Below are 27,599 nucleotides of genomic sequence, written 5' to 3' on the forward strand. Positions count from 1 at the left end.
ACATTTTTGAAAGGTAAAGGATAACTGGTAAAGTAAGAAGTGAATGGAATTATCATATACTAGCTGTTACTCGCGACTTCGTAGGCATGGACTTGCACTTTCTTTTTAGTTAAAATAAATAATATTTTATTAGTTAAAATCTGTCTGGCCCGATTTTAACGAGTTAGTTTGTTTTTAACGTCAGTTTATTCTTACTAATCTCTGAACAGCCGACACTACACAGGCAGACTAAATCTTTTTTTTTTATATAAGTACCGTATATATTATTAAAAAGCTATTAATTTCAAATTACAAAAACGAGACGACATAATTTCAAATTAAGAAGACGGAAGTCATTCCCTCCTTATATGTACGTCATGAATGAAATCACATTAAGTTACCTCTGTCATACTTAATTTAGCCCTTCAGGAACTTACTTTATGGTTGCTGTGTCTGGGTTGTACGGTAATATTGAAATTATAGCGTACAGAGACATAACAAATGAATCCTTCGAAACGGCAATGAAAAAAGGGTGGCACAGAGGCCATTCGATGACGTAAAGTAGGTACGTAGTGCTGCTCCTACTAATGGATGGTGACGGTTGGCTTTTAAAATCTCTATACATTTTACGACTATTTCTTAATTTCATTTTTTCTATATTTCATGTATTTTGACAATTTAGTCCTGCTATTTTTCAATCCCGTGCCCTTTGTAAACCAATTAGAAAAGCGTGGATTAACTGTACTAAACGCTAGGGGATTACGATCCCTGATATAAGCTGACAAATCTGAAGGAGATCTTTACTTATTTCAATTCAAAAATTCAATCCTTTATATTACTTTCAGTGAAAAGTAAAGTTTATGGGTTACGCGTAATGAACAATATTGTTTTTGATATTATTCTCTTAACCTCTTCCAGTTATGATGGCAAAGGAAGACTGCGTCCATACAGCCGTCTGTTATCTGACAATATGTCAGTTTTTACAGTTCTCGTTTTCACTGTCACTGATAATCAAGTCATTTCATTTTTTTTTTTTTTTTTCTTCTTTATGGCTTGGCACGTCTGTGCATTTGCCAATATACAAAATTTGGGAAACAGTAGTTCAGGTAAAGGAAATTTTGGACGATAGGTTTAAAGGATCAGGCAAGTTGACAATAGGATTAATTATAAGGATTAGACTAAGGTACTACACTATACATATTAATTATATACAATATGTCATTATACTTATATAAGACCTTAATATATTAACAGACAACTATTTACATATGATATATTTATATAGAGGCAGTCAGTTTTATATTTACAATTTTATATTATTACTACTTAGAAAAATCGAAATACTTTTATACACATCAATATCATTAAGATATAATAAAATTGGAATTGATGTAGGTAAAGGAATTCGGTGAGATAGGAGATCATTAAAAGTCATTTCATAATTTTTATGTCAATTAGAATGTGTCAGTCATAACTTTTATAATATGTAACTGAAAACAATGCTTACTTAATTTATTTTTATTTCAATATTATATAAAATACTTTACTTTAATTTAAAAAAAATATAAATAATAGGAAACGAATAAAAAAGTTATTTAATGATTCGTTATGTTTAAAATTGTTTGCTAGAAATATTATTTATTTGTACATACTGTAGTTTCAGATCTGTTTTGCTAGTTTTACTTTATTTTGTTTACAGAAAATTTAAAATATGCCACAATATTTTCAAGTATTAAAATGTTATAAGTGTTTTGTATTTCAAGTAAGATACATTTAAAATACATATTTTACCTTACGTTCCAACTTTAGTAATAAGTACCCAATTTTTACACACATCTTTCTATTTATATATTTCCTTACTGTTTTGTTGTGCTTTAGTCATACATATGGTATAAGTTTCTATAACTTATATTCTTCATTGAGGTATCCAGGAATTCATATTCTAAATATTATAAATGCGAAAGTAACTCTGTCTGCCTGTCATGCCAAAACTATTAAACTGATTTAAATGATATTTGCTACTCAGGTAGTCTAGATCCTGACAAAGGACATAATATACTTAATGAAAAATGGAACTGTAAGGGGTTGAAAGGAGAAATGGAAGGTTATACTAAGATTATGGAAGTATCATCATTTTTACAGCTACAAGCTTCAAACTTATTTGCTGCAGCTGTTGATTAAATATCAGCAAATATGACTTTCAAAGTTTGTAAAAATTTTACTCTTAAGGAGCTAAAGTAACATAGGGGATCAAAGTTTTTATGGAAATTCCTTATTCATCATCTATTCCATGTGGTTCCATGTGGAAGTTGCGGGCACAGCTAGTAGTTTATTAAAAGAATGTTAATAATATTTGCAGGTACATCAAATGAAAAAATCCAATAAGTTTGAGTGTAAATTATGTGGAGAAAAGCAATCAATCAAGCGCCACTATGGCCTAGGCACTGGTAAAGAATGCAGGGTACACGTACAAAAACTTAATAGTATAAGGGGTGAAATAAATGAACTGAAAGAATTACATACCGAAAATTTCGACAACGATAATGAATTTGAAAATTCAACAACTGTGCATGATAATGATACTGATAATGATGCATCTATAAAAAGAGAAACCAAATGGGCACAATATGTTAATAAAGAACCTGTCGAAGTTAACAGTACTGAACCTATGTATCTTGGTGATACTGAAGTAGTGTTAGAAGTGCCAAAGAATGTTTCCAAAAAGAGAAAAAGAATTCATAATAGAGATAGAATTAGTCCAATAAAGTCACCTTTGAATAATTTTGATGAGATGGATAATGTTGGATCAGGTGCAAATGCATTGTTTAGTATGGAGTCTAATATTAATAGAGATTATATAGAAAGTGATGAAAATAATGTTAATAATGAAAATGAACAGACTACAAAGTTCTTAAGTTCAAAAATCAAACGATCGAAATGGGGTCAGTATAATAATGACAATGCCTTGTTATCATTAGAAAAATATGAAAAACTAAATTATTCTCAAACTGGTGAAAATGTTAATGACATAAATACATGTAGCCAAAATGAGAATTCCTTATTAAAATCAAAAATAAATTCTATGGTAAACAGTGATTGTGCTACTAAAAATGTTCCAGTTATTAATAGGAAATCTAAATGGGCTCAGTATATAGATGAAGAAGCAAAAATATTTGAAAATTCTAACTTGTCTTTATCTGAAAACAGCCAAAACAGAAACCAGGGCCTTTTCTCACTATGTGATGACAATGATTTGGATTTTGTTTTAAATGTTTGATTTCATTATAATAATTTAAATGTTTAATTTCTCTACTATATTCATTCCTAATAATGCATAAATACCTTTTGTTCCACAACAATAATCCTCTTTGTGTTTATTATAATTTAAGCCTTATACATGAACAGATAGTACAAACTTGTTTGAATATCTCATAGATTAGATATTATATAATACAGCAATATTCCTCTGCCAGGGCTGTCAGTAATAATATTTTATATATAGTCAATAAGTCAATATGGTTAATATAAGAAATGGATACCATAAATAATAATTATAAAACATGTAGCTCTTGAATAATTTTATTATTACAACCAGTACACAGTAATCATCACAATGGCAACAGTTTAATATCACTTTGTAACTTCTACTGGATAAATAGTAAGCTACAGACATACTGACATGAGTAAATCTCATATAACCTGACCAGAAATGTATAAAACAAAAATTTCCAAATGCACATTATATTTATAATCGTAAATTTGTTTAAAAATAATATATACTGCATTATTTTATATATAATAAAGTCTATTTTCGAACAAGTATAGTAACTAACTTCAGTAAATATAAATATTCCAAAATATCATAGATACCATAAAATTCATTCGTTGTATTCTAAGGTATTTATATTTTCTTGTGTGCAGGTATTTTTTATATATCCAGTAAAGAATAATTATAGTCTAATTGTTAATTTAACACATTTCTGGACAGGATAACTCTTACATTCAACATCTACCAGAAACTTCGAACTCCGATGAATACAACATCAAGGTTGCACGTCTATTACTATACAAACAATATAATATTTAGAATATTCAATTAAAGCTAGGTATTGTATATAATAATAATTAAAACATAAATATATTGTAGATACTAATAATTAAAACATAAATAGCAGTCCCTTTTCTATTTATAACTCGCCAAAAAGTTAACATTTTTGAAAGTTACGTTGTAGTACTAGTAAATGCTTCTTAAATGTTAAGATTTTGAAGAGACAAGTTTATTAGCAAGCACAAAAGTCAAACAATCACTAATAATAAATAACTATCGTCCAAATCTTACATATTGAAAAAAGGAAATTGGTAGATTATAAATTATGAAACAAAACAGGTAGGTATTAATATGATTTGCTAGTGAAGTAAACAATATTTATTACATTAATATAGAATGAATAGTTAAATAGGTTAAGTATAATTAGAATACGATACTCTGGCAGTGATTTACCTATTGTTAGATAGATATTGATCAAAACTATTTCTATTAGAAAGTTTTAATAGTTATTGTAGGTACTTAGGTTTTAATTAGCATAATTATTACTTTGTCTGGAGAAATAAGTCAGTCCATAATCAGTCATAGACAAAATTATTAATTCATTATTTTACGATGAAGAAGCCTCTAATCTGATTACTTAAGTTTTATAATCTTTCAAAGGGAGGTAAAATCTGTAGGTTCCCTGAAAATTGAATGCGTTACCAATGTAATACGCATTAACGTTTGAAAATCTTCTTTCCCGGTCCGCCCGGATCATAAAGAGTACAACCAGGCCGATTGGTTAAACAATATTACAATTAGTTCAGGGTTATCAAAGATGCGAATAATGACCGATTTTATAATACAGACGATTTTGTTTTGAGAACGTGATCTAATCATATATTCTTATATAGATACTCTAATAACAATTTTATACCTACCTATAGATGGTATACTAAAGAAAACTGGTTTAGCAATCATTAATTTAGGTATATATACTTGGAAAATATACTTGTTATAACTTAACACAAATTACTGACTGTAAACTTTAAAACTATACTTGCTTCCCCAGATCTCTTAATATAGAGTGACATTTATATGTAGGCACAGAAGAAATGAAGTTGTAGTAAACAGCATATTATAATCACACTAGTAACTGTATACATTCTATATATATAGCGAAGATGAAATTATGGGAAGCCCTACATTTCGATGCCTATTTTAAAATTATCTTACACAACTACCTATTTCTGTTACATAGACTTAAATCACATACAATGAGATACCTCTTCCTAATAGGTACATAGATGAAGACTACATTATTTCAATTTTTTAACTCTGACTACTTGAACACGTCTGATATAAGCAGATTCGTGAATAAAATAGATTATTCCAAGAGAATTATATAAAACAGACTAGAAAGCCATCATGTGTCGACGACGATGTAATTCTCTCGCTCTTGCGTACCGGCGGCTATACGTATTCCATCGCCAAGCTCTAAAAACAGAATTAAAAAAAATATTACAATTAATTTCATACGTTGTAAGTAAAATCTTGTATCAAAAGTTATTTTTTTAATTTTGTTGTCAAATAGGCAGACACCAAAGGAAGACTATCGTTTGCGTAGACAGTGGATGTGGACTACCTGTCCAGATTTAGTAGTGAAATTACAGAATAAGAGACGTGACAATATAGATTTATAAGTCAGCCATTGCGATTGAATAAAAAAGTATCATCTAACATCTAAAAGAAACTAAAATATATAACTATTTTATTGTATTTTAATTTAAAATACAAGTAATTCGACGAGCTCGGTGGTCTAGCGGTCTAGCACACTGCTTTACGTCCAATGGTCGCGGGTTCGATTCCTCGCACGGCAGAAAAGTTTTATATTCATGAGTATAATTGTTTGTATCGGTCTGGGTGTTTTCTATGTATAATATATGTATGTATTTACGAAAAAAAAATTATCTATGTATCTGTATCTAGTGCCCATAACACAAGCTTTTAGCTAGCTTAACTTGGGACTAGATGGCGCTGTGTGAATTGTCCTGAGATTATTATTATATAATAAACCGGAACATCTGGTGAAGTATTATTTGATGAAAAAATTACAGAAATTAAATTCAACTTATAATAATAAATCCATACTAAAATAATAGTGTTTATTAGTAATAATTTGTGTGTGTTTGAGTTCTATTTCTCATAGTATAATAACATTTTACTTACCCAATGGGTTCACCCCTGTACATTTGTTCGTCATCAAATCTTCTGCTATAATTCTCTTCGCTGGCTCCTATAAAATTTAAATTATTATTGTTATCATGGATAATACCAATATAGTAGTCATAATAACTTCATTGTTGCAGAACGAAATATTAATGGCCTCAGGTATCTGCAGCTGTTTAGTACACCGTCTTACTTTCTATAACTTCGCGAGTTCGATTCTCACACGAGACAACTGTTTGCAGTTATTAAAGTAGATATTTTAGAAATATTTTTGGGCATTCATTTGTATTGATGAAAATTTTAATAATTACCGAAATTCGAATGTGAGTATCGTCGGCACGACGGGCCGCGGCAACTCAGCAGCTGTTGTAATTGATTGTGGAAATAATCTTTTTCTGCTGCGGTTAGATATTTAACTCTGTTCTGCGTTTCAAACGGATCTGTAATAATGTGAATAAATGTATAATAATACTACCCGGCGGACCTGTCGAAACCTCGTCTGGCCTACTAGGTTCTATTGTATTTTCAAACCATCCAGGAATCCATTGAATACACATACAATGAACATACCGAAATTCATCCAAATATGTATAGGCATTTAGAAGATGTTAGGTGATAAATACACGTATAGAATAATTAACTATATTATGATTTATAATTATATTATTAATATAAAACTTTATGTTTTTTAGTAAAGAAAATTCAAATCATGCGTTAGAATCTGGCAATATATCTGATATTTAATTTATGATCATCATCATCATCATCGCAGCCCGGAAGACGTCCACTGCTGGACATAGGCCTCCCCCAAAGATCTCCACGACGATCGGTCCTGCGCTGCTCGCATCCAATGCCTTCCCGCGATCTTGACCAGATCGTCGGTCCACCTTGCTGGAGGCCTTCCCACGCTGCGTCTTCCGGTCCGTGGTCGCCACTCGAGGACTTTACTGCCCCAACGGCCATCTGTCCTACGAGCTATGTGCCCTGCCCATTGCCACTTCAAAGTCGCAATTCTATTTATGATATTTTGGTCTAAAAAATAAAAAGTCTGGTATCAACAGACCTATTCGCAAGTTGTAATACGTGACGAGACCAGTAACAAACTCGCAGTAGAGTAGGTTATGGGTAGCATTGATGGTCCTCACACAGTTGTACGTGTTGTTAGAGGCGCTCATGCAGAAGCAGAAAGGCCCAGCGGTCCACAGAGGCGCGGTTCGCCAATGTTCGTTGTCATGACGGAAGCAGTTCATTCGCTCCGATTCGCATAGTTTTTCCAACTCGGCCTGCAAAATAGAGAAATATTTTGTAAACTAGCAATGTCCGCGGTTTCATTCGCGTGTTTATAGCATATATGTTATTCTGATGTATAAACCATATTTTTGTAAAATTCCATTAACATATCTGGTGGTAAGGAGTTAGACCGGCTCAAGGCAATAGTCCTGCTGAAATCATGTCATAGTTATGCTTATCGGGTTTCGGTTTTATTTGGTTGATATATAAAGGTATAATAACATTTAATAAACATACCTTCTTTTTTGCTTTTCTCATCTTTTTCCGTAGTTTTTGTGCTTTCAGCTTCCTGCGTAATTCCCTCGCCTTCTGTGCTGCTTCCCAATAACTGTGGCTTGGTCCTCTAGTTTTCCTATAAACATTTATGAAATATTTATTATTATTTAGTATTAATATGCTTTTTTTATTTCTCTAGTCCATTTTTGCGCCATCTACCACTTTCTGTCTTCTCTCCTCTACCCAAAGGTTGTCTGGAAGAGATTGCTTAAGCGATAAGACCGCCTTTTGTACCTTATTACTTATTACTTGTTTGTTCTTTGTTTAATTGTTTGTCTTTCTGGTGCAATAAAGTGTTAATAAATAAATAAATAAAATAAAATATCGTTCCAATAGCCATATTATTTTTATATCAACATAAGACATAAGAGGAGGGGCAATTATCAGTAAGGGCTGTCTATCATTGCTAGAGATATACCATATTATATTAACCTCCAGTATATTTATCCACATCAAAAATAAAATATTAGTCTCACCGATTTTCCTCGCAGTAGCAGACATGTTTATCCTCATTTTCAATATACAACGGGTGTAATCGCCTTTGAAAACTGTCACTACCATTATCTAGAAGCCCTTTTAGTCCAGACATACCTTTATTGGGATTTGTCTGTTCGTATTCGGACGCGTCAAGTCGCGCTGGTCCTAAATTACTACTATTTTGAACTGTTGGAATTGTTACAAATGTAACAGGGGTGGACGGTGTAGTTTCAATTGCTTCAATTTTAGTAGACATTTTTTCAGTGGTCAACATTTTGTCAATTTCCGAAGTGTAGTACTGAGCGTCCTTTGATAAATCTACGTGATATGTAGAATTTTCCTCATCTGGCAAGAGCTTATTCCTATTAGATATTTCGTATAACTTAGTAAATTCTGTTGTAACCATGTCACCGGTTGTCAATATACTGTTATGAACAGTAGTTTTGTCTTTATCCAATTGTTTGCTGTAGTTATCATCTACGGTAATTGTAGTAGTTCGTAGATTTGGTGATTCTGTATGTATATTTAGTTCAGTCGTTGATGTGTCTTGCAGACGAAACGTTGTGCTTATATTTGTTGTATCATTTTTTATTTGTGTATTAAAAATATCATCTTTGGCATTAGTATTAATAGTCGGAATGACATATTCATTTGATTGTCGAAATTTTTTATCATACGATGTGACATTTCTGTGCTTTGTTCTCACTCTATGTAATCTGCCTTTCCTTATATGTTCTTTTGAACTATTGTGATCGTGTGTAATATTCGTGTTGTGTAAATTTACTGTAGTTGGAGGATGTGTCTGTGGTTCAACAATGGGCTTTGCAGTCTTTAAATGCCTTTTTATTTCCTTTAAGTCTTCTAATTTTGTACGTAATTGTCTTATTTGGTCTTCTAAACTTAATCTATTTGTCATCCAAGCTTGTAAATCATTATATATAACTTGTGAACAATTAACTGTACCATCTTTTTCTATTTTACATTCTAATGATGATTCGTTATTATTCGTTATTGCATCATTTCTACGTTTATGTTTATTATGATTAAAATTTTGAGCTCTCCGTTTACTTCTCTTATGATCTAGATTATCTTTGGTACGTTCATAAGCTTTAAGAAACGCTTCAGTTTCCTTTATAAGTTTATCTATTTTTTCGTTTATATCTTTATCTTCTATTTCATCTAAGGGCTCGGTTTTGAAACCCAAATGCCCAATGCTTGGATTTTCATTAAGAATACCTTCTACTGTATTTGGTTCGAAGACATCGTTGTCAATAGATCTGCGAGTTCGTGTACCGTTCTCTTTATTATTTGGGTCAACAGGTCGACGGGCTATAGTTCCATCTGTTTCTAGTCTTGTATAAACAAGTCCACTAGGCGTGAAACATGCGCATTTCTTTGTACTCATTTTTGGTGTTGGTGTGCTAATTTCAGCCTGCAAAAATAATATTTATTAAACATTATATCAATCTACTACTACCATTTATTTATTATTTATTTTTACAATATGTGAAGAATAAGATTGACTGCAAAAAGCGTCGGTATCTCATGCAGTCTCACCTATTTCAGCCGACAAGCGGCTTGCTTTGTAATTTGTAAGCAATGTCGGTTGAAGGGTTGAACAGTCAAATTACAGAACAAGAGTTACTTAATAAGCTATAAAGGACTACTAAACTAAATAATACAAACTTGCTATTTTTATACCAAAACTACAAGTATAAGTACTATAAGTACCTCATATTTGCACTTATGCCTTCGCCATCTTCCATTTACCAGTACGCATTTCCATTTTCTTCTAGAGGAGCACGGGGCACGAAGTTCCGCTTTTGAGCATTCAGCTGCTATCCGTGCTGCTTTGCCATCTACCAAGCCCGTGTCACCATCATCTAAAAATAATACAATATATTGCCAATGTTATCTAACTTTTTTTTATATATTAATAAATAATATTTTTAATGACGAGGACTCGTCAATTTGGCACACCGTCTTACTTCGGATTGGGTTTGATTTCTCGGATGATATAAACATTTATATTCATGAATATGATTGTTTTTAATAGTATCTATGGTTGTTTTCTATGTAGGTATTTAAAAAATAATGTTTTTAAGTATTCTATCAGTAGTTTATTAACGATAGTACAAGTTCAGCGTAGTTTATCACAAAACCGTGCTGTGTGAATTGTTCTGGGTTATTATTATTATATTTGCTCTTATAAGCAACGCGTGTTTACTTACCATCAAAAAACTTCAAGTAATTTTGTTGATTATTTGTACTGCTTTCTGCTAGATCTAGTGCTTTTTCCAGACTCGCTTCTAAGATGGGATTATGGCTCTCGTTGTTTAATAGAGGTTCTGATGACTTCTTTGGTTCACTATCGGTTTCGAAACTTACCTGTAATAAGAAACAAAAATAACGATCAAGCATTACAGGAATGCAATTAACTTTAAAATAATACGGCAAATCACAATCTTGCCAAAATTGTAACTTTTAATTCCCAATGCATTAGGAAAATTTACAAATTCATTCTTATTTCGGCCATAGCCTAGATTACCTTTGATGCGTTCTTCAACTTTAAAAACTCATCAAGTTCCTTTATACATTTATCTACTGTTTTGTTTACATCGTTATTTTCTATTTCATCTAAGGGCTCAGTTCTGAAACTCATATGATGGATACTACTATATCTTCAAATATGGATACCTATATATATGTATAAATTCTTCAAGATAATGTTTTGATTAGCACAGAAACCAATATAATATAGTGACTAGGATCAATCTCACCTCCTCATCATCCTCGTCGTCCAGCTCCAAGAAATCATCATCATCAAGATCATCATCGAAGTCACTGCTTTCTGAAGACAAGTCATGCGGCACCGCTGTAGTTCGCTCATTCATCTCCCGACTGTATTTCTGCCGGAAGACATCCATCGCGTGTGTTTCTCGGCGGCCAGAACTATAATTTAAAATAACAAGATCATGTTACATAAATTATTAAATGTTTAATAACAATAATTACGCTTTTAGAACGTTGTGATGACCTAGTGGTACACTACAAACACAGAAAGGACATGAGTTCGAATCTTGACAAAATCTTTGTAAAAATCCATTTGTTTTCTGACTGACTCATGGTGATTCAAGATACTCAGCAAAATGTGGACATGGTAACACGACAAGTGAGCTGAGTAGAAATTAATAAAAAACAGTGGAATAAACATAGATTCTGTTTAACAAAAGAGTAATAAATTATTGTTAACACTACAATATAATTCATACTAATATAAATTCAAAAAAACTCGTCTAAAACTGTTTCTATTAAATATACCTTGGTATATAAACATAGTCTAGTTAGTATTTGTAATATGCTATTTGAAGTACTAATTCTTCTATTCTTAATTTTTCGGTACAAATAAAGTCTCCATGACAAAAAATAGTAACTGGCCGGCTTGATGAATGCTATAAAAATAAATATAATTTCTCGTACAAGGGAGCCGTTAGTGTGCTTACTATTTATATTAAAGAACCGAAATAGTTTCGCTTATTAGTTTCATATTTTCTAGACATGCAAACTTTTACTTTGATCATTATAAATAAAACAGATTAACTACGACTGTATATTACTGCTAGTAAAATACTATATTCTGAAATAAATCAATATTAAAATTAATATGATCACAGTTTAAAAGAATATTCAACATTGTTATATAAATGTTTTCACTCATAACAACATTACCAACGAATAAATTTTTTTAAAAATAGTTCTCTATAATAATTATACGGGTAGAAGACGGAAGGGTCGCTACTCAAAATAAATCATTTAGGTATATGGAATCTTTGAAATTGTACAAAAGTTGATTCGGCAAAACACACATAAAAACCACTTAGTAGACCTAAGATAAGGCATTACTTGATGTCCTTCCTTACTACTTTTATTGTTGTGTTAAAAACCCAATGTCAGTACTAGGTCAGTGGATATTGTTACAAAAAAAAAACAAAATTAATCTGTTCAAGACGGGTTGTACACTTATCTGTGCTGTTTCTTATAGCATAGCTGACGACCAGACCAGACCTTCGTTACATATAACCTCACCTCCAAATACTTCGTCATATAAAACACAATTCTTACATTTCCTGCCATTCCTTTTAAATAAAATAGCAGGTGAAACCGTGGTATACATCTAGGACATCACAATATAATAAATAATCATACTAAACTATTTATAATTAATGAGCAATTATAATTAACATTCTGAATGTGAAAAATGTAGACAAACATGAATATTAAGTACTGGTAGAGCGGGCAACAAGTTTGTGTCATAAGAAAAGATCCTGACAGCGTACTCAGTCGAATACAAGATGGTGGTCATGAAATGATTACGATTGCAAGTTTAATGGAAATTAAAAATTCCTTTATTTTATAACTGACCCGCGCAAATTTGCGTAACAAACATACTTGAAAATCTAAAGGAGTAAATTGTCACAGTCTGCACCATTTTTCATCGATCCTTCGCTTCTGTCTGCCATACGTAGCGTGGTGTTATATAGCCTATAGCTATTAGATGACAATTGATATTCAACACAAAAATAAATGATAAATTGAAGCGTTTAATCAAACAAACTCTTCTTAGTAGCTAGATAACATACTACGGCTTTAATAGATCCATACCTCTCAACAAGGAACGTGTCCGGCCAGTGTTGGGTTGCCTGCCTTCTGCGTCGCGGCTGCAGCAACGGCAGCAGTGATCTTCCGTCCATGTGAGGTGGTGGATCTACGCCGCCCATGTCCAAAAATGTAGGTGCCAGGTCAATGTTCAAAACAATGTCATCCACACTAAAAATAAGAGGTATACACGGTTAATCATAAAATACGAATACATATATAATAAATAGCTTTATAAACGGGTCTCTGAATACTAATTTCAGTAATATTTATTTTAATTTTTAGTATGCCTTTGAACCAAATCACTATTCTTAATATTATACTAATTATAATTCACGCGCCATGTTCCCTACAGGTATATACGGAAGCATCTCGAGGCGTTTCTCTCCAGCTTACAGTAAGGAACTAGAAATTCTAAGCTTATACTGTTATAACTTATACCACATTTCAGGTATGTATGAAAGTACTTAGGAGATATGACGATCTTCTTCCCCCGTCCCCCTAAATAGGCTTATTTATAAATTATGCCTTGGAGTAGCATCCTATAACCTATAATCCATCCGACAATCCATCTTCTATTCATCACATCACTTACCAGGACGCCTGAAGCCCGCAGTACGAACTAAGCTAATTCTTACTCTAGCATAGCATATTATTAGGTTATTAATGCCAGCATGTTAATTTAAATAAGTACCGATGGAATCGCCAAGTAATGACATGTCTGTTTTTCTAAACTTTAATTTATTAGCGCCATTTCATTAACTCACATTCACGTAATATCATTTCGCAACGACCACTAACTCACTTAATTGAGTAAAGACACAAATTAAACAATTTACAATTATGTTAAAGCATTTTAATAATATAATAGTCCCGATAATTAGGTAGGTATATATATTTTATTGAAACTTCAAAAAGACACAATTTGTATTACGATTTGATACCATGTTTTTGTTTTTGCACTCTACAAGGTAGGTACATATTTTTATAAGAAGTTTAAAAACAATTCTGGCTGAATGAATGTATTTTAATAGAATACTTACACAGTGCCGGGCTCCACACCGGGACCACGTACTAGAAACGGTACTCGAATATCAAACTCAAATGGAAAACTTTTCCCTTTCACTAAGCCAAACTGCCCGAGGTGGTAGCCATGGTCCGATGTGTAAACTAAATACGTATTATCCAACTCCCCCAGCGCTTTTAGCTCTTGATAAACTCGTTCTACAGCCTGGAAAACGTTAATTAACTTTATTAACGTTAAAATTATTACATTAATATTCATGATTACCAACATACAGTACTCGGAAAGCTGCACAATTTTTACCTACATATTAGTTTAAAGCAACATTCAAGTTACAGTTTAGTTTTGGTTTCAGCAGAAAATTTAATATAGCTATAACCAAAAACTTATACCTACGTACGTAAGTTCGTATGAAGTTAACGTATAAATTTAGTAGTGCATAATTAAATCATTCTTAGAACGATTGTTTTATTAGCAAAATCTTTTATTGCACCAAAGTAATTACATTAATAAAATATTAAACAAAAATGTAATATCTACAGAAACCTATAAATGACTGAAGAAGTTCTCTATAACTTTTGTTAGTTTTGTAATATATACACAAAATATATAACCTAGATCACTTTGGAATAATGTATTTCAAACAGCGAAATACTCGTAATTCGATGTCGTAATGCGATGCGAATAGTTAATAATTTTAATAGCTGTATATTATACACAGCGTTGCTATTGTAATATGAATAGATCTCGGGGATCATAATTTTCCCACGAAATATATATATATTATATCACAATGCCTGAACTCAACTATTTCCGACTGCTTAAGCGTTCACTTTAGTCTGTGAAATATTGGTTCCTGGAGCGGCTTGACAGATAAATCTCCAATATGCCGTGAGCTGGCCGTCCTATTTCAACTGCTTGTAGTGAGCGTGTGAAATGATATAAATAGACTGCGAATATTGCCGCCGGCAATAAATTTTTACTTTTTGTTAAATTTGTAAAGGGTTTACAACATTTATGCAATTATTACAAACGCATTAATACTGCTGTAAGTGTTATATTTTTTATGTTTGTGATTTATATATAAATATTATACTTTTAAATTGAAGTAAATTTCTCATATTGTAACTATTACTGTCATATACAATAATCACAAAGATTCATTAAGATTTGTCTTTAACGAATCTTTGTTAATAAAATTAGCCATTGTTTTATAAAGATCTTGAAGTCATAATTAAATCCAATAAGATTTGATTATGATTTAGAGGCTCGTAATTTTTTCAGTTTGTGATAAACTTTAGCACTTAAAGCAATATTATACTTAAAGCAATGTTTCGGAACTAAAACTACTTTTTATTTCACTCGACATCGTGTAAATTTTTTTACTTCAAAAATAGCTTATCCGTTCTCGTGATACAATCTGTCTACACGTCAAATTAATTAAGTTTAATCGTGAAAAGGAAACTGATAACCAAACAGACACACTTTCACATAATAATATATACTGTAAAGCATGGAAGTATGAAATTAATAAACATATTCCCCTATTTTTGTGAGAAAAAGTATTCAAGTATATTACTTAGTTCTATTATAGATTCCACTTGAAATCTTATTCCGAATTCTATGCATAAAGAACTAGCTAACTTAAACACACAAAACAAACATAGCAGTACCTAAGTCTCCTATTCCATCCAATATCAAACATTAAAATTCGAACTTTATAGTTAAGAAAGAAAAGTTAATTTAAAACCAGAACTCGTAAACCGTTATTTCCCGTTCTCCTGGGACTTCCCAAGACTCCTTTGTTCTCGTCGAAATAACTATATTGAAAATGAGTCTACTTATGAAAATATATTAGTTTCTGAGTTTTCGTTAATTATATTAGTAGTCTACAGATTTATATTGTAATTTCCAAGTTTTATAAACATTCAGCAGTTTTATTAATGTGTAACAAAAACTTAGGAATTACAATATAAATTAGTAATTGCGAAATTTTATAACTACGTATAACTATAACACTGCAACGTATACCTATACTTTGATTTATTAATAATAGGATTATGAGATAAATTTATTCTAGTAATGCTATTAGTAACATGTAAATTTATACGTATAATTTTCCTAAAATAAATAAATACCTAATACAAAAAAACAGAAGCTCAGATTCTACCATTGATTCCAACACTGAAGTTTAGTAGAGCCACAGTTAATAGCAAATATTTACACAAAAATCTTACCATATCAACGCTTTGCAGTGTCTGCAAACGCTTAGTCATAAGTAAATCTGTGAATTGTCGATGTATTGGCTTCATCTTCTCAGTCACACGTAATATCCACTGCTTGTCAGGATTCGGGGCCATGTCATATGTGGGTGTACTGTAACAAAACTCTCACATAATTAGGTACTTACAAACACATTTTAATGAAAAAAATACATAGAGTGACACTGAGAGTTTTATAGTCAATTAATCGAACTAATATAATTCTGAAAGCTGAATCGCGAGCTTCGTCAACGATCACATAAGAAACAACGTCTTTGCAATATTTTTCATCGATGCTCCGCTCCTATTAGTTGTAGCGTAATATACTATAGCCATCCTAATATATATACTAAAATCAATTTTCAATTAAAATCAGTGCTTCAATTGTATAACCTTTATAATTTTATTGAGTTTACAACTATAATTTTGTAATAATATAAAATGAATATGATTATTCATTCTAAACATAGTACACCGTCACATACGTAGGTACATCGTACACCGTCTGTTAAATTTGAAATCCATGCTAATATTTATAAATTTGAAGGTGTGTTTAACTGTCCGTTTTAATAAAATTGAAGGCAGAGATAGATTAAATTAGTACAGACATGCGGGCATGGACATCTGTCTTAAAAATATTGCGGAAAACAATAAGTGTGAATAATTCTCCAAAAATCGTTGTTGTAGTCAACTATAACGTTAATCATTCAAACCAATTTAAATTGAAAAATCATATACATTTTTATTATGAAAATTCAGTAATAATTTAATGAAAAACTTATTGCATAATTAACAATATCTAACCTATAACCCATAAACGAACCAACTTTCTATGATGGCATACATAAACTTAAAAACAAGATGACTATAAGTTCAAAGGGATTCAATATATTCTTACATATAAATACTAGGTACCTATATGAATAGTTAACAAATAACACTGAGGAATCTATACCTATTGTAAAAGCGACACCACTGTCGTGAACTCGTGAGTTTCTATCAAGAATAGTTCCAGGGATGCCAACGGTACAAGGATCCTTTTACAAATGCGTAATTTTTCACCATTATTAGCACGAGCACATTTTCTTCGTTGAACAGGTTTGTAAAATTGAATTTTGAGTATTGGTCAAAAAACTGTAATTTGAGATCAAACTGTAATTTAGGATCCAAATGTTTGGAACTTTATCGGATTTTATAAATGTTCGAGGCTAAGTGTTTTAGGTTGGTAACCCTGAATAGCTCCTTTCAAGTTATATATTTATTTATATAGTATATACATATTGCGATGCAAGTTCGCCGGCAAGATGCCCGCCGCCGCACCGCCCCGGTACAGGTTTCCGACCACACAATACGCCGATGGCTGAATATTAAACTTGGTCCCAGATTTGGTTCTCGATGCCGGGTGCATTAGACCAACCGCCGCTTCGCGAAATTTATTCATGTTATCTTCCATAATAAAATGTAAAGACACAGTAGGTATAACATTTTTTTACTTTTAAACGAATACGTATTGGTATTTAATGATTCGTGAAGTTAATTAAAATGTTACTTTTTAAATATTTTAATGGTCGGTTTGGTGATACGGTTTATAATTGTGTGTGTGTGTGTGTGTACTTTGTTGTGTTTAATTCTATGTGTATGTGATATGTGGTGTATCTGAAACTGCAGGTATTTTTGTTAGAATACAACGAAAAGAATATAGATGTTTTTTATTCTTAATTTTTTCCTAAAGACAACCAATAAAAACATTTTAAACAGTACCTAAAAGTACATTTTTGTTTAAAACTTTTATTAGGTACATAGATATTAGTTAAATACTAATTAATATTATAAATTTTTACTTTAGTGTGTCTGTATATTTGTTTGTTACATTTTCACAATAAAACGGCTGAACGGACCTTAATGAAATTTTACGCGATACCTATATATATATATATGAGTGATACAGTTTATTTCAGGAAAACAGTTATAAGCTATCTATTATTAATTTTAATAAAAACAAGACGACATGCCAATTAGTAATAACATACTTATACTGATATCATACATGAGACCAAAGGTTCTGCGGACCATCGTATAAATTACCGGTGGTCAGACAACGCATGTTAATTGTCGGCACGTGAAAGACTCCAACGTCGCAGATTAACGACATTATGTCGATATAAAACTCAGTGATAAATGTGCCTATTCATATTTAAAGAAATCTTTTTTATTGTATTTCATTTCAGTGCACATGTAGTCTTTTTTCGTATAATTTGTACTTCTTTATCCATATATTATAGATACAATGGCCCATTAGTAGGCATGGTATCGTTTTTGTTAATTATATAAATATTGTCGTCGCTTTTATACTTACATGAACAACTCTACTAACATCACGTTATCATGTGTCTGCTATTTTCATCGTAAGCCTTTTCCATTCCAATTGCATAAAATAACCAGCCTTTTTACAGGACAGGTTGAGTACTAAGTATCAAAATATTATATATTCTTGAATCAATTTTACACGCATGCCTATTGAAGAGAACTCTATCAGACAGTAAGAAGGTTTGTATTTATTTTCCAAAGCCTTAGAGATCGCTATATTCATTGCTACCGTCCGAAGTCGGGGCGGATTGCTAGTGCAAAGTAACGTACCGCAAGAAACTGGATATTGAATACATTGACGTCCCACTAGAACCCAGACGACATGTGACGTACAAAAATACCACCGCGCAATCCAAGTCTCGTTGAGAGATTGCTCCATCTACATTATTCTGCGCCTACATCATCCGCTGAATACACAAGTGAGTATGATGCCCCCAAAATCGTAAGAGACCAGAATATAACGGACGAGTCTAAACATTCTTATAAAACATAAATCAGCCCAGCGCGGACCAAAGTGGAGGTAAAATTATTCAGGGCGTCGGTCGTAAGTGTACGTGAAATTTCGGGGCTCTCGCGAAAAAAGGCGAGTACCTTCGTACCTGAGGATGACAGAACACTTTTTAATATTTCAAGGTTCTGTATGTATACTTTTAAATATATACATAAATTAATCGAACTCTCCCAAAGAATACATACTACATGTGTGGTAAAATATAAGATTTTATTTATCGAATTCGCTGTTTTTCTAAAGTCCATTTCAGTACTTAATATATTATTTTATTTTACCGATTGCATGTGTGCATGCACTAATGTAAATCAATTAGCAATAGCAATTTTGACATGTGCTTTTCATTCCAAGTTGGAGTGTGAGTTGTGTGAGATATTGATATCAAATAGTCCGTCAACTTGTTTCCTATTATTCTTTACATAAAAAAGTAAGTTGAATGAAGATTGATTTGATTTAAAATAATACATATATATGTCATATTTATCATATATCAAAAACTACAAGACAGAAATTATTGGGAATGGCTTCATCATTATATTTGAGGACTCCAAAAATCCCGGTCAACTCCTTAAATATTTAAAGAGGAGCAAGATGGCCGCTGCACGCTCTCGAAAACGCCGCACCAATTAGTGTTTTTATAGAAAATATAAAAGAACGTTTATTTTAATCTTATACCTATACTTATTACAAACTTAAAAGTATGTTTAGTGAAATATTCTTGATTCAAGGGCAATTAATTACTTTCATTGTATATAGTGAATAGCTACATATAAACTAGCTTTTAGAAACCAAATCTCTCATATTAAGTTGTATTTAAATACCTTACATAAGATATAATTTTACTACAATAAAACGTTTCCGTTTCATGAATCAATGTGGAAAAAATTATATCAAAAATAACTTTTGTCATGTTACTCTGGCGAGAAACTATTCTTGTTACCACGTTTAAAAATGGGTTAATTATTTAGATAAAGACTTTCATAAGTAAATAATCTATGTATCTAGTATATCTAACCTAAACCTAAGTATTTATCTATTTAAATATTGTACTTACTGATGGGTGGTGACATTAAAGAATAGATGTGAAAACTGCGGCGCAGAATCTTCAGGCCCGTGTGGAGCTGGAAACGACATTACAAGCAACACCGGCTTCCGCGAGAACCGCCTCTTGGACGCACGCAGAAATGCTATTGAGTCGTTAGCAATTAGGTCTGGATAATAATCCTAAAACGAAATATAAATAATAATATTACTATTTATGTCATTAAACTATAATATTTATTTTTAGCTTTAGTTTTGAATTTGCAAATTTGAAATAAGTAATTGAATTTGCCAACAATATTAAACTCGCTATATACCTAGTTCAATTTGAATTTAGAATACCATTTTTTTTATTAACCAGCTACGTACGTATTATATTATCGTTACTATAATTTATAATTAATCTGTAACGCGCGAAAAGTGTAATTCAAATTCAGAACCCAATATTAGTTTTTTCTTGAACAATTAGTTTTTTTTACAAATAAAATAATTTCATTGACAAAATTATTTAATTTATTACTTCATTTCTATTATGTTATCTTAGCATAGCTCCTGCCACAATAACTTATGTCCTTTCTCCTTCTGCTCTCTGTTGTAAGCATTTATTCGAGAATGTTTTAATACTTTATACAGTAGATAATAAAATTAATATATATATATTAACATAATATAATTCCTTCGGAATGAGAGGTAGATTAAAAAAAACACTACTACTCCGAAGTGCTTATATAGTATAAGTTAATTTGAATAATGAATTTTAAATATTGTTCTATTCTATTCTATATATCATAATCGACACTGTAATTGTTTCAACACAGTTATTGGATATGTTTCTCTGTTAAATATGATATCAAAATTAGGCAAAATGTTAAGTATCTTTAAATAAAGCAGATTGGTATTGCAGTAAATTTATAGCTGTATAATTATATTACCCTGTGATAATCATCTCCGTGTTTGATCCTCTTGCCGTTCATATTGACACTATAATTGTAGTACTTGGAGTTCATGATGAGGCCGCCCCACTCACGCCAGCCCGGCGGGATGTACGACCCGTTGTACTTGTTCAGATATTTTCCGAAGTAACCTGAGGGCAACACAGGGAGTCAATTACTGAGCTACATAGTCCACCTGCGTCTAACACTGAAAAGTATTTGAAACGTCGAGATATTATAGGTACATATTTAATTATTCTCGACTAAGTCTTGTTAAATATTTCATTGACTGTTGTATTTTCTTCCATATATCTAACGCTACTTATTACCTATAGTGATGTCTATCTTTCTATATTACCCAAAGGTCAGACAAAGTCGTAGAGAATTGATGGTACCATTCAACTCATAATGGATCATTTCTTGATCAGTAACTAAAATTTAAAAAAAATCAAAGAATTTTTTTTAAAACAGTAGACGATTGCTTCTTGGCGGTGTAAATGAAATATAAGTAGAATGGAATAGAGTAGACTAAGAATATGATAATAAAAATTGCAGTGTAGGCAAATACCCGTAATAAAACAACTTATTTTAAATCTAATAGAATATTATCATTGCTTTCTTGATTCAATTATTTTAGAAATATGAAAGCGTAGCGGGTTTTGTATTAATTGCCGCATGCATTCTTATGTGAAATGTGAATACTATAAACATCAGATGGCAATTGTGAGTAGCTATGACGTGGTCTGGTGTTTTGAGTAGTCATGCTCACTAAAATGTCCAGACTTGTGGCGGCGTGGTGGGCCGGGTCATTGGGCTCCCTAAAATATGGTCGAGCGTAGTGGTGGCTGGCTCATCCGTCATACTCGTGAACGGGTGCTGCTTGTGTGGACTGGTCTGCTCTAATCACTATGACTTATTTTCTCTTATTAATTGTTTAACCAATTGTTGTATATTGAATGTTTTTTTTCTATTTTATTATTTCATTGAATTAGTGCTAATCGGTGGTTTGTATTCACACACTTAAACTTAAATTGTAAGTAAGAATAAATTATTTAAAAAAGCAACACACAAGTTTCTTGCTTGTTCTTCTTGTGATGAGACAGCATTCCGAATGAGCGGTAGATTAAAAAAAAAATGTTATGACTATTCAAAAGTGCTTCAATGTAAGTTTATTTGAATAAATGATTTTCTATTCTATTCTATTCTATTCTATTAAATAACATTGTATATGACATTCAAATTATGATCTTTCAAAATTTCAATTACTGTTCAGGAAAAAGCATTGCCCGGAGTTGAATGGAAGTGCTACCAGGCATGAAATTATTGTTCGCCAGTAGACAATAGTTCTCGAATTTTAATTCCGGTGTCATTTATGCAAATGCAGGGAGGATTTTAATTTTCGCGCGAGGCTTGCCACTGCCAGCCGCCGTCTCTGGCGTCACAGCTCAAATGAAGTGGATATAAAAACGATGATTACTTCAGATGCAAGAACTATATAATGAAAATGTCCTAGCTTCTGAGAGTAACATTTTTTATTAGACTTAAAAGTGATACCCAAGACAAGTTAGTAAAGTAAAGTAAGTAAAATTAAAGTAGTAAGTAGTTACTTGGAGTTAGCAATTTTAGATTAAAGATATATCGTTAATACGATCGAAAATATTTTTACAGTTATGTAACTAGAAAATAATAAAACTTTTTTGCTGACTGTGTGGATATTATAATTTCCAATAAATATATGTATGTATCGACTGTTACACATGAAATAATTTAAAACATATATGAGTAAAACATTATATTATAAATGATCGTTACAATTAGATCATTTAATAAAATGCAATTGAATATATATAATTTTAAGGTAAGGTAAGGTAATTAATTACAAGGACTGTATTGATAGTCTGCTTTATGTCTAATATGTATATATGTAATACAACATGTAATATGATAGTTAAACTAGACAAAATTGTATCTACCATCTAGATAGTATCTATTCTCCAAAATCAATAAAATCCTAACATAATTATTTGTATCAGGCAGATTACAAATATTGAATAATGTTCAGTGTGAATAGTAACTGTTTATTATGGCAATCATCTCACGTTACATACAAGAATAAATCGTTTAATTAACTAATAACTTATGAAATGCAGCGCCATTGTTACGCAAGACACAAGAACGCGCCCGGAAGACGTTAACTGAAGAAAAGACATAACAATTTTCAATTTCGTTACACAACTTCCTTTATTCAAGCATATCTTCTAGTTGAACATTAAAAAACTGTTTAGCTACATGTTTTTCATAAATTAGAAGAAAATAAAATTTCCGTATGAATCTAATTAGTATATTTCGATACATATTTGATGAAGGTTTAGATAGAAATCTATAAATATCTTGAAAGGGGTGCTTTTAATAATAACGCTACCTAGGGCACTCATATTATTACTTAGCTTTTGTATCATGTAAAAAAAGCAATTTTCTCTATATATATATTGTATATACATATTTCTAGGGATTCAAAATTCCTACTCCTACTACATAATCCTACATAAGAATATATATCTTGAAAAATGTTTAGTGTTTATAGATCAACATAAAATATATACATAGGTAGAACCGTTGAATTGAATACTTCCTTCTTTTTTTTCCTTAATCAAGGAGTTTTCTTTAGTTTAGTTTAAAGAAAAACAGATGTTGTTTATAGTACAACTGTACTTATTAGTAGAACGTTAATTATAATTATTTGATTGTATTGACCGATGTCTGTCTGTCGTTGATAACAATGACATGATTGATGTACTCGTATATACAAATAAAAGCATACTAAGAGAATTTTATTCATCTCTAATTAAAATAGACAGTACTGACAGTATTTTACTTTAATAACATCCACTTAGCAATCTATTTTATTATCATGTACTAAATATGACTACATTGTATGAAACATGGACAATTTCTGAATACAAATATAATGATTAGTAATTGTATCGTATTGAAAATTTGCTGTGCCCGCGTTTTTAATAATGGCGTAATAATCTATTCATTGCAAATTCTTCTGAAGCCCGAGTTGTGCTCTAGTTCCTTTTCATATAAAAAAACACCGAAGTTGACTTTGTATATTGTCGAATGTACTGGTTTTTTTGTCTCACGCGTTTTATATCAAGATTGATAAGCTTTGTTTCTATTTAAAGGAAAGATAATGCAGTGAAATTTCAGAACAAGAAGCAAGACATTATAATTCTCCAGATTGGTAACGCATTTTTGATCCCAGCTCATGATAAGGTGACATCTGTACGCTGTTCATGTATATAGGTGACGGTTACCACTTACCATTAGATAGACCGACAGCTTGTTTACCATTCCAATTGGATTAAAACAAAATTTTTAAGAATATTATGTAATAAATTTAAGAATTCTTGTGTTCACGTCCACTTGTGCGCCCTATGTCCTGGCACCCATACTATTATGCCTGCTCTATACTATGTTATGCTATAATCTTGTTACCCTACTGCATATATACAATGTAGCTACTACCTTCCCAACAAAGTAGGTAACTGACTATTCTATATTCCCTTGTTATCTCTGGATGTCTGTCGAGTAGCTGTTATCTGGCATTCTATGCAAACCCTCAAGGAAGATAACTACGTAAAGTATGTTAATATAAATTAATTACTCCTACTTAAATCTTCAACACTGAAGTTTATATTGAAGCTGCAAGAAAAGTATAAGGAGTAGACAAAATAACACCCCGGACAAACGCAATAAGTGGGTTCGAGCTATAACATAATAACTGAGTTAGTTGATTTCGTATGAGTCGGGGTTCAAATAAAGATGTAAATAAATTCAATTAGAACCAGAGAAAACAATAAATTAGAAGTTTGTTATAAACTGGACTCGGTGTAAGACAGTTCTAGGTCGAAAATCCATTATCTTCGAATTTCACGTAAGGAGAGGTAATCTTAGTCGGGATTAGTGTATACGGAACTCGAACATCTGTACAAGAAGTTAAAGGGGATCAGAAGAATTATTACTTATTTACAGATAGAGCTAATTAACATAAAATCTCATACTAAGAAATTGAATGATATAATCAGATTATACCTTCTTCAAAAAGAATAATGATATCTTTCTGTTCTAGTCAAAAGTATAAAGTACGGCTATAAATACAGGATTAGTGCATTACCGCTTAGGGTAGGTATATTGTATTATGTCTGTGGTATACTCCGTATGTTATAAATACTAAGAAAGATTTATGTGATCGTAAGAAATAAAAATGATAAGTAGAAATAGATTTTTAAAACGGTCAATTATATTAACTCACAAACAACAGTTGCACATTACAACCTTAATCATTACCACTTTTAGACCAATTGAGATGTCTGTAAACTTCCAATAGACTCTAAATGAAATTGTCACTCAATGTGAACACAGTAAAGTCTGAAATACTTTATACTGAAAACGTTATTATAAACTCGTGTCATTGGAAGTTGTCTCCCCTTGTCGTTACATTGTAAATTGTCCGCAACATAAACTCAAAAGTTAAAGTGTGTTTGTCAACGTCACTTACTACTGCCTACACATTTCACGTAAACGTTTAACACGTTTTATCATTGTCACCTTTCATTATTGTCACCTTTGTCTCAGCCATAGGGTGACATGTTTAGAATACATATATAAATTACATACATGGACATAGTAAACATATCTTCTATTCCCAAATTAAGTAGAATATTTCACGTGGGTTTCTGACAGACGTACTTGCGTCATGATAAATAGAAAAAAATTAAGAGTACCTCATATATTTAAAGGCCTAAGTAAGCTTAATCTAATAGAAAGTCTTCTAAAATTCCTACGAACTAATTATGACTTAGTTGTGAATGTTTAAATAGTAATAAATACTCACAAATGAAAATGCTGATGACTAGTTTTAAATATAAAAATTATACAACATGTGGTTACTGAAATATCAAACTACTATTACTTTAATGCCAGGTACAATGCCTTTAGTATTCAAAATTACAAAAGCTTACACTTTTTTGCATTTTGAACACTTATAAATTATATTTTATTATAATTTTTTTTATTTTATATTTTATCACACAAACGCAAAAAACACAAAAACAAGCAATAAAAAATTCTAACAATCATTATTTTGTGTTCTATTTCATTGATAAAGTCCCTCAACAAAAGTTTTTCTCATATCCCTTTCAAGTACGGAGAACGATTTGTTTTTATTTTTATTATACATGTGTAGGTAGAAGTGCTTTATAGTACATACAAAATGTGTATTCTAGTATTTTTATTGTGCGACCTGCGAGCTATACATGTGACATGTGACCTCGTCACCCTACGTCACAACACAACTGCGTTTGACTGCGGAATTTCATTTTGTCAACGGCACGGCGACCTTAATCTCTGGCTGACAGGCGTCCACCATCCTCCCACTATTTGCGTAATTACCTTATGCCAAACATTTGCAAACAGCCGACGGGTGCGCCAAATGAAGTTAATTCGTTGAAAGATTCAACTAACATACACTATGACGTTTGATTCACTTGCGTCATATTATTAGGCACACAGAATATACGATGGCACATGCATTAGTGTCGGTAGTTGTGGTTTGATACCAAAATGAATCCTATATGGCCGTTCGAGTTTGGTTATTACCAATATATATGCTATATTTATATAGTTCAATTAATGAATTTATTTATTTTACTGATGATGATATAGTACAATATAAAATTTGTTTTTTCATATATATAATTTTGAATAGTCGATATCAATGTGCAACTAAGTTAGAAAAACTGCTGAAAACTTTACTAAACATAGTTAACATAAAAATAACCACTATAAGTTAGAGAAACTATAATATTATAGTTTAATTAAATATTTCAGAAGGAGCTAGATATAAAATGTAATATAAGCTCTAATTTAGTCTATTTCTAATTTAATTAATACAGTAATTGATAATTTTACGATCATATCAATATCATTTAACTTAATACAACAATTGAATTATAATTAAAAGAAAGTAAATACAGCTAAATTGATAAAATGAATTACTATTACACATATGTCGTATTCCTTCTGGACCTCAAGCATATCACGCATAAGCATCTTCAGATTATCTCAAATCTCAAAGTCAGTATACTAAAAGATTTTTAAAATGTAGAGACCATAAATTTTGAAAATACTATATTGTAGACGTACAAATAGTACCTAATTATATAAATCCTACAAAATAACTAATTATGTTACAACTAGAAAATGTTAACTGCGCCAATCTGGAGTCATTCATAACAGGACGTTTCCTTATTACTAGTATGTAAATAAATTTAGATACGAGAGCTCTTCCTCTATGAGCAAGGAGAGTTAAATTACAAAATCTGTTGCTTAAAATAAACACTTCATCATATTTTATATGATGACATAGTTAGTTTTAAACAAATCCCTGCTTAATCGGTCTATTTAATTCAAAATTTTGCAGTTGTACTGAAAATAATGAGACATTAACTTTAAATACAATAGACGG

The 27,599-nt window shown here is 31.3% G+C and overlaps 2 protein-coding genes across 2 annotated transcripts in view; one reads left to right on the forward strand and one right to left on the reverse strand.

Moving 5' to 3' along the window:
- Window positions 1–1,544: 1,544 nt before the first annotated feature.
- LOC131844187 (MRN complex-interacting protein) lies at window positions 1,545–3,341 on the forward strand. Its single transcript, XM_059192994.1, has 2 exons — window positions 1,545–1,741; window positions 2,339–3,341. The coding sequence occupies exons 1-2, from the start codon at window positions 1,691–1,693 to the stop codon at window positions 3,254–3,256; spliced, it is 969 nt and encodes a 322-aa protein (XP_059048977.1). The 5' UTR covers window positions 1,545–1,690; the 3' UTR covers window positions 3,257–3,341.
- A 1,360-nt stretch (window positions 3,342–4,701) lies between these two features.
- Window positions 4,702–27,599, reverse strand: part of LOC131844186 (extracellular sulfatase SULF-1 homolog) — an 86,081-nt gene continuing 63,183 nt past the window's right edge. Inside the window, exons 4-17 of the mRNA XM_059192993.1 lie at window positions 21,068–21,219; window positions 20,149–20,318; window positions 16,196–16,334; window positions 13,978–14,165; window positions 12,941–13,105; window positions 11,059–11,230; window positions 10,510–10,666; window positions 10,010–10,161; window positions 8,278–9,710; window positions 7,763–7,877; window positions 7,299–7,518; window positions 6,547–6,675; window positions 6,236–6,302; window positions 4,702–5,503 (exon numbers count right to left, since the gene is read on the reverse strand). Of these exons, the coding sequence (XP_059048976.1) occupies window positions 5,422–5,503; window positions 6,236–6,302; window positions 6,547–6,675; window positions 7,299–7,518; window positions 7,763–7,877; window positions 8,278–9,710; window positions 10,010–10,161; window positions 10,510–10,666; window positions 11,059–11,230; window positions 12,941–13,105; window positions 13,978–14,165; window positions 16,196–16,334; window positions 20,149–20,318; window positions 21,068–21,219 (3,341 nt within the window). The 3' untranslated portion in view covers window positions 4,702–5,421. The remainder of the gene's footprint in view (window positions 5,504–6,235; window positions 6,303–6,546; window positions 6,676–7,298; window positions 7,519–7,762; window positions 7,878–8,277; window positions 9,711–10,009; window positions 10,162–10,509; window positions 10,667–11,058; window positions 11,231–12,940; window positions 13,106–13,977; window positions 14,166–16,195; window positions 16,335–20,148; window positions 20,319–21,067; window positions 21,220–27,599) is intronic.

Source organism: Achroia grisella, unplaced genomic scaffold, assembly GCF_030625045.1.
Source record: "Achroia grisella isolate CSIRO2021 unplaced genomic scaffold, CSIRO_AGI_Agris_v1 utg402, whole genome shotgun sequence".
Classification (NCBI taxonomy): Eukaryota; Metazoa; Arthropoda; class Insecta; order Lepidoptera; family Pyralidae; genus Achroia; species Achroia grisella.

Excerpts from the sequence above, each read along its gene's own strand:
- LOC131844187 (XM_059192994.1), top strand. The coding sequence starts at position 1,691 with ATGCCACAATATTTTCAAGTATTAAAATGTTATAAGTGTTTTGTATTT. Across the intron at positions 1,742-2,338 it reads ATAAGTGTTTTGTATTTCAA|GTACATCAAATGAAAAAATC; the intron begins GTAAGATACATT and ends TAATATTTGCAG.